An 8,696-nucleotide genomic window follows, 5' to 3' on the forward strand; every position below is an offset into this window, starting at 1 on the left:
GGCTATTTTAATTAGTGCATTGCTTTCCAAATGACTGAAAAAAAAGGTTGTTATTCTGAAACGGCGCAAATTGAACCGGCGTAAACTGAGGGCCACCTGTATATGTTTTAATATCTTCTTCCTCTCTCATTCTAGTTGCCTTTCTCAGTTTGTTTATCAATACTTATTTTCTGTTGTCTTTGGTGCACAGGAATTCTCTCATCTCCAAAATGAATACTCAAGCAATGTCGGCCCTCGATCACCCACCTCCTCCAATCCTTCTGGAAACACGGAGTGGGACAATGAATATCCAAACAGGGAGTGTGGAATTAACCACTGCGGGTAAGTGTAGATTACAGCCAGTCATTGGAAAGCCAATTATCCATACTTTGATCCATAGACATGCCTAAATATAATCATATTATCTTCTACAAAAACAATACTACTTCATGGCGAGTGGAATACATGTTGGGCTAGATTACAAGTGGAGCACTAATTTAATGTTAAATAACCAGCCAATATGAGTGGCTGGTTAATGCTACCGCAAGCTTGCGTAAGCACTTCACGCAAGGAAAATTAACCAGAGGTGAGACCTCTGGTTAATTCAAGAAATGTCCCCAATTGCCCCCCCAAAATAAAGTGTACATTTTATTTTTAAAAATAAAAAATATGACTTTTTTAAAATTAAAATAACTGCACAAAGCAGTTATAAGGGGTTAAAGTGAGAGGATGTGGGGTGTTAGAAAAAAACGGCACTGAAAAGGGCCTTTACATTGCGTTCTATGAGGACTGTGTTATCACTGTTAATATATATGTATATGCTTATATCATAAATATTTATGTGTTAATATGTGTATATACACATATAAACACATAAATATATATGTATATATTCATATACATATATATTTAAACTTTGCTGCCCAACGCTGCTCGACTTACCCCCTTTGCTGCGCTAGGTTCTGTGCCATGTCTATCGGCATCAAAACGAGGCTCCAATTATAGCCAAAGGTAACGCACTCTCTTGAGCATAAAGCTTCCATGCAATGCAAACACAAGGTTACATTCATATTGCGCTCAACTTGTAATACCATCGCACATTTAGGTACACTGGAATTACTGAGTGGAGGGCAAATATCGCACTTGCGAAAGCGCAATTTTGCACTCCACTTGTATTGTAATATGGCCCATTATATTTAAGTTTTGTGGTTAATCAGCCATTACGTTTTATACCTTAATGTGTAGGATGTCTTTACTAAATTTTACTTTTCATTCTTAATTTAGATTTCCTAAATATTAGATGTTTTAGCCTGTAAGCAATATAAACCTAACTATTAATTGCAGTCACTGTTAGTTTCTTTTTAAATTTAAACAACTTTTTTTCTAACCTCTCACAACCAAAATTTAAAAAGAACATTTTAACTGTTGCTCTTTAATATACTGTACATAATAGGATTTTTGAGTATGAAGTTCATTAAAGGGATTAAAGTTACAATTATTAACTAACTACCTATTTAAAAATAAATACAAACTTACCTGTGAAATAAAAATAAAACCTAAGATAGCTACACTATAACTATTTACTAACTACCTAGTTAAAATAAATACAAACGTACTTGTGAAATAAAAATAAAACCTAAGTTTAAAAAACCTAACATTACTAAAAATAAAAAAACCTAAGATTACTAAAAAATTAAAACTACAATTACAAAAAATAGTAATCACTAAAATTATAAAAAAAAACTACCATTACAAAAAATAACAAACAAAATTATCCAAAAAAATAAAAATTATTCCTATTCTAATACCCCGTTTAAAAAAAAAAAAAACACCCCACAGAAAAAAAAACTAATCTATAATAAACTACCAATGGCCCCTAAAAGGGCCTTTTGTAGTGCAGTGCCCTAAAGTTAACAGCTCTTTTGCAAAAAAATAAAAACAAACACCCCCTAACATTACAAACCCCCACCCCCCAAACCCACAAAATAAAAATAAACTTAATCTACCCATTGCCCTGAAAAGGGCATTTGTATGGGCATTGCCCATTAAAGGGAATTCAGCTCTTTTTCAGCCCATTAAAAATAAAAAATGCCTAATACCCCATTTAAAAAAACACACCCCAAAATAAAAAAAACTAATCTATAATAAACTACCAATAGCCCTTAAAAGGGCCTTTTGTAGGGCATTGCCCTAAAGTTAACAGCTCTTTTGCTACAAAATTACAACAAACACCCCCTAACATTACAAACCCCTACCCCCACAAACCCACAAAATAAAAAAAACCTAACTTAAAAAACCTAATCTACCCATAGCCCTGAAAATTGCATTTTTATGGGCATTCAGCTCTTTTACTGCCCTTAAAAGGGCATTCAGCTCTTTTTGGCCCATTTAAAAAAAAAAAAAAACTAACACTAACCGCAAAATCGGTACTCACATTTGCTGAAGTCTGGTGAAAGATCCATCCCAGCCACGAAGCATCTTCATCCAGACAGCTCCATCTTCATGCATCGTGGGACCGGCATCTTCTTCATCCCTGCGGAGGCAGAGTGGTCGATGCACAGAGGCAGAGTCCGCCTGGACCTCCTCGCATCCACCTACCACTCCACCTCTGCTGGGATGAAGATAGAAGATGCTGGTCCCGCGATGGATACAGATGGAGCCATCTGGATAAAGATGCTTCGCCGCTGGGATGAAGATCTTTCCCCAGACTTCAGCAACTGTGAGTACCGATTTTGGGGTTAGTGTTATGTATTTTTTTTTGGGGTGTTTTTTTTTAAGGTTAGGGCTTTTTTTTATTTTAATGGGCCGAAAAAACAGCTGAATGCCCTACAGGTTTTTTATTTTGGGGGGTGGGGGGTTTATAATGTTGGGGGGGGGGTTGTTTTTATTTGTTTGCAAAAGAGCTGTTAAATTTAGGACAATGCCCTACAAAAGGCATTTTTAAGGGCCTTTGGTAGTTTATTATAGATAAGGTTTTTTATTTTGGGGTGTTTTTTTTTTAAAACGGGGTATTAGAATAGGAATCATTTTTATTATTTTGGATAATTTGTTAGTTTGTTAGTTTTTTTATTTTTAGTAATGTTAGTTTTTTTTATTTTTAGTAATGTTAAGTTTTATTAGTTTAAGCTTAGGTTTTAATTTTATTTCACAGGTAAGTTTGCTTTTATTTTAACTAGGTAGTTAGTAAATAGTTATAGTGTAGCAAGCTTAGGTTTTATTTTTATTTCACAGGTAAGTTTGTATTTATTTTTAAATAGGTAGTTAGTTAATAATTGTAACTTTAATTTAGGTCTATTTTAATTATGTTAAAGTTAGGTGGTGTTAGGTTTAGGGGTAAATATAGTTTAATTTAGCTTGTTGCGATGTGGGGACTGCGGTTTAGAGGTTAATAGGTTTAGTTAGTGTCGGCGATGTCGGGGAACTGCGGTTTAGGGGTTAATAGGTTTAGTTAGTGTTGGCGATGTTTGGGAACAGCGGTTTAGGGTTTAATAGGTTTAGTGTTGGTGATGTTGGGAACTGCGGTTTAGGGGTTAATAGGTTTAGTTAGTGTCGACGATGTTGGGGAACTGTAGTTTAGGGGTTAATAGGATTAGTTAGTGTTGGCAATGTCGGGAATGGCGGTTTAGGGGTTAATAGCTTTATTTAGTGATTTAGTTAGTGGTGGCGATGTTGGCGAACTACGGTTTAGGTTAGGTTTTATTTTTATTTTACAGGTAAGTTTGTATTTATTTTTAAATAGGTAGTTAGTTAATAATTGTAACTTTAATTTAGGTCTATTTTAGTTATGTTAAAGTTAGGGGGTGTTATGTTTAGGGGTTAATATAGTTTAATTTAGGTTGTTGCGATGTGGGGGGCGGCGGTTTAGAGGTTAATAGGTTTAGTTAGTATTGGCGATGTGGGTGTACGGCGGTTTAGAGGTTAATATGTTTAGTTAGTGTTTAAGTTAGTGTCGGCGATGTCAGGGAACTGCGGTTTAGGTTAATAGGTTTAGTTAGGGTTGGAGATGTTTGGGAATGGCAGTTTAGGGGTTAATAGGTTTAGTTAGTGTCAGCGATAACGGGGAACTGCGGTTTAGGGTTTAATAGGTTAGTGTCGGCGATGTCGGTGAACTGTGATTTAGGGGTTTATAGGTTTAGTTAGTGTCGGCGATGTCGGGGAACAGCGGTTTAGGGATTAATAGCTTTATTTAGTGATTTAGTTAGTGACTGCGGTTTAGATTAGAACAATGAAAAATTCCGAATATGAATAAAGAATGGATCTGAAAATTCAGAAACTGATTTATTCATTTTCTGAATTTTTCAGGATTTTAGTTATGGTGCCGATTCGGAAATTCGAATTCATTCTACTCTCCGAATCGGTTAAAATTAATCCGAAACCAAGATTCGGCCGAAACAAATTACACATATCTACCCATTTCCCAGTTCTGCATAACCAACACTGTTATATTAATATTCCTTTTACCTCAGTGATTAGCTTATATCTTAGCCTTTGCAGACTGCCCCTTATCTCAGTGCTTTTTATAAACCTGCATTTTAGCCAATTAGGTTCATGCATAGCTCCACAGGAGTGAGTACAATGTTATCTATATGGCAAACATGAACTAGCACTGTATAGCTGTGAAAAGCTAATAAAAAGCACTGAGATAAGAGGAGGCCTGCAGGGGCTTATTCCCCGATATTTAAAACATCGACAGACCAACGGGAAAATACCTGTTTTTCGTCTGCCAGGCTCGCAGTCCGTCAGTCTATCGATCTATTCTAAAAACGTGGGCTGAGCCTTGTGCTGATGAGTGGTTATGTGTGTCCCATAGGATATAATGGGGATCACAACATCAGCAAAAGTAGGCCGACATTGCAGATGAGCTTTGATTTACGCTGTGTGGGGGGCTGTCTTTGAAGCATGTTTACACAAAATTGACTGTGCGTTCGTGAAAATAAAAAATGTTTTCTGTGTAGTAACACTTTAAATTATGCAAATGTATATTCAGTTTCACTGTACGTTCACTAGATTGGGAAATATCGCCACTGAAAAGCAGGCGAGACTGATATGACTGAAAAGGGAAAGCTAAGAGGGAGGACAGTTCTTTGCATATTAGAAACCCACAGTGATGTTTTCCAATTAAAATACAGGTTACTTGCATAGAACGCCCATGAAACTTCCCTATATATTTGTCATGTCTGCAATCGACTTTGTTAATTAAACAAAAACTTCCTATTTAAACTATAGGAGCTGGGGATTGTATTATATATGTATGTAAACTGTAAGCGTGATAGTAATAATGTGTTTGTAATATTCATATTTTATAATATTGCGATCATGAGTGCACATTTTCGCAAAATTATGAAATATGAATATTAATTAAATCACAATCGCAATGTTGGGAAATTTGAAAACGCAAAATTGCGACCTTAATATTGTGAAATATGAATATAGAGAATGCACAATCACGCCACAGTAAAATACACACAGTAAAAATAAACGCCACAGACATAATAGATTGTGATGTCATCACTTGGCAGAGCTTCACAGCCATTTCAAAGTGACCATAAACAATAGTCATTTTCAAATATTTTTTTTACTGTTACTGCTTCATGATATAGAAAGGGTGCAGGAAGTTATTTGCTGCTTAATCTAAAGTAAGACTTTAAGATGACTAAGGTGTAGACTGTCCCTTCAACTTCTAGAATTTGTGGGCAATGCCATTAAATTGAATTAAATTAATCAACTACAAATAATACTCCTATGTTCCACGGTTACTTGTGGGCAAGGGCACTAGAGGCAAGTCAAGTTTCCAAAGAAATGATTAAGGAATAGTGATTCACAGCAGTGGTATGGGTAGTATTGATAGCAGTTAAAATATTCACATATACATGTGACAGGCATAATCTTTTTGTCTGACAATACTGTATCAAGTATCAAATAAGAAGTTAAGAAAATGTGCAAACTAGTTGAACTAAACCATTTTTGTATTATTTATTATTTTTATTGAGTTTTTCAAAAAGAAAAAGGTTACATCATTTCAAAATATTCAGGTTCATACAAGTTGAGTAGGCATTACTATTGTAAGATACAGGGCATTAAATTAGGTTGTATTAGGTTAGAGTCCATCAGGTCTGTATCTTATGCAAGTCTATATATTTTTTTTATTTGAACCTTTCTTGATGTTACCTGTAAGATTTTTAATATCTGAATAGTGGGGTGGGAATTGGGGAACTCAAAGGGTAATGAGTGAGGACAGTGAAAATAGGGGAAAGGGGGTAACAACAAAAACAAGTTTCCAAGGATTTTTTTAACAGTATAACATGTATTAGATTATATATTTAATACATTGTATATTATAGATGTTCCATGTATAGAAAGCAGAAATATCCCATTAAATGTACAGAGACTTCCATCTCAGATCTTGACCCCTTTATTTAGCATAAGTGAACTGTTCCCATAAAAACATCATATCATATTAAAAGCTCATTTGTCCTGTTTTAAAATAATAAAATCTTTCTAAAATTAGAGTGTTTTTACTAATTCAATCCATGAACTAAACCATTTGTATCTGCCTTAGTATTTAGTGTGTCTATAATGAGTCTGAAGCACCTTCATATTATTGATCTCTTATTTCAAAATGTCTTCTGATTTTTTTGCCTACAGCTCTCTGCAAGGGGACAAGTCTCTCTACCTCACTTAAACCACAAGTTTGTTTGCAATTGAAGGTTGAAGGAATGGACATATTAGAAAGTCTACAGCACTGGACATCTATCGAAAAACCCAAGCAAGCCACAGTCACCAAGATATTCAGACTAATATGCTTGGTTCTCCTCAAGTCTCTGAGAACTGGTTTAGTTTGGGACAGCGTACTTGGCCATATTAAGAGCCAATTCTCCCATAACTTCTAAAGAACAAAAACTAAAAAAAACAAACAAAACATCTTCTGGCACTATACTGGCCACGGACATATGAGAATGAATAGTGTACGAGGGCAAGGGGCTACTCTGTTAGTAAAGCTCATCCTTGCATATACATTGTAAAGTGGTTTGTTAATATTGTATATTTGAAATACCCCCACCAAAAAAAAACAAAAAAACAATTCTAATGTGGGAAATACCTAAATAATAAACTGTGCAACTATAAACAAGAAAAATACAATGTGAAAAAATATGATTAAGAAAAAAAAAAGATAAAATATAATTTGTTGAATAGTTGTAAGTAGTTTTATCATGTGGTTTTAGGATTGTGCTAAGACATCCTTAAGAATTTTTCTTTTGTGTATAGAAATAAAACAAGTAGTTTACTTTATAGTAAAACATTTTATATTAATTGTAGCACATTTTTTAGTTATACATAGGTTGTGTAAAAAAATACTGCCAAATTTTTTGTGTTTTTTTCCCTTTTATTTTTACAGTGAGGAGAAGATATATTCTCTCCAAGATCAGTTGAATTATTTTATTTTTTTCCGCCATAATTTCACCTTAATCTTAATTGTTGATAACGAGTTTATTTATGAGAAGAAAAAAATGGACAAAACTGATTTCTGATTTATTAATAATAATAATAATAATAATATGCATTTTTTATGTTTAGGGCTGGGCTGTTTATGCCTTTGTTGCCAGAATATTCATTTGGTTTCACAATTGCTTATTTGACTTTTCTTTTTAATAAAAACATATGAAAAATAACTGAATTCTAATTTTTAGAATTGATGTGCCTGTTTGTTTTTGTTAGAAAATAATTTAAATTCATTAAATTAGAGGGACTGGAGAGGCAAGTTCTTCGTCGTCATGAAATTTCACCCTCCTCTACATGCTAATGAGCATGTTTGAAACCTCGGAAACTGAAGATGGGAGAACTAGAGTAGTTTATTGTTTGACATCTCAGGGTAATTTTTTTAAAATAGGTAATCATGAATTTTTAATCTATTATCAAATATCAAATGTCAAGAGGCATTCATGATTCAGGCTAATTACACATTTAAATTAAGTGATAATGAGGAGAGTCATGAGAGCTTGGAGTGAAATCATTGTGCAAACTTTACAGGGGCAGTACTCACTAAATTTAATAGAAGTGCCAGGTGAGTGCTGCCTCCCATAGAAAGTTATAATGTTTCTCAGATGAGCATGAGAGAGTGAGGTTAAGAGGACCACCCAGCGCTAATATAAATATAAAGTTTGCAGCAAATAAAAATTTCAGACACACCCTGAAATGTCCAAGGAACTCCCCTGTCCCTCCCACTTTCTGTAACTGTAAGGCTTATTTCCCTTAGAAAAAATAAAGTGCAATGCAATTTGTAAAAGATACACAGAAATATACACAGTGCAATCAGAATTTGAAAAATCATAATCCTAAATGCATTACAGAATCGAAATGCATTACAACACAAAATAGAAAGTGCATAACTGAAATGTAATAAAACTTAATGGATACAATCGTAGGTCTAAAGTAAATTAAAACACAAAGAACAAGACTCATTCTATGCAGTGCTATATTGTACATGGCTTTTCTCTCCTTCATATTCAGAAACGCAGGGAAAACTACTCAGAGAAATAAAGCAAAATTTGGCTTTCTACAATCTTGGGAGGGATCTCGCTGTGTTTGGGAATCTTTTTATTCTCATATGAGCGGAGAGGTTTAGATAATTGAACCCTAGATATTAATAAATGCATCACTAATAATATATATACATTTTTAGGCAAAAATTAGTTCTATGCCATACAACTCATAATGAA

General features: G+C 34.1%; 1 protein-coding gene across 3 annotated transcripts in view; it reads left to right on the forward strand.

Annotated features, from left to right (window-relative positions):
* TOX2 (TOX high mobility group box family member 2) overlaps positions 1 to 7,649 on the forward strand; it is a 216,436-nt gene extending 208,787 nt beyond the window's left edge. For all 3 annotated transcript variants that reach the window (XM_053712587.1, XM_053712666.1, XM_053712632.1), the window contains 2 exons: positions 191 to 321; positions 6,625 to 7,649. In XM_053712587.1, coding sequence (XP_053568562.1) covers positions 191 to 321; positions 6,625 to 6,661 — 168 coding nt within the window. In that variant the 3' untranslated portion in view covers positions 6,662 to 7,649. The remainder of the gene's footprint in view (positions 1 to 190; positions 322 to 6,624) is intronic.
* Positions 7,650 to 8,696: the final 1,047 nt, after the last annotated feature.

Source organism: Bombina bombina, chromosome 1 (assembly GCF_027579735.1).
Source record: "Bombina bombina isolate aBomBom1 chromosome 1, aBomBom1.pri, whole genome shotgun sequence".
Taxonomy (NCBI): domain Eukaryota; kingdom Metazoa; phylum Chordata; class Amphibia; order Anura; family Bombinatoridae; genus Bombina; species Bombina bombina.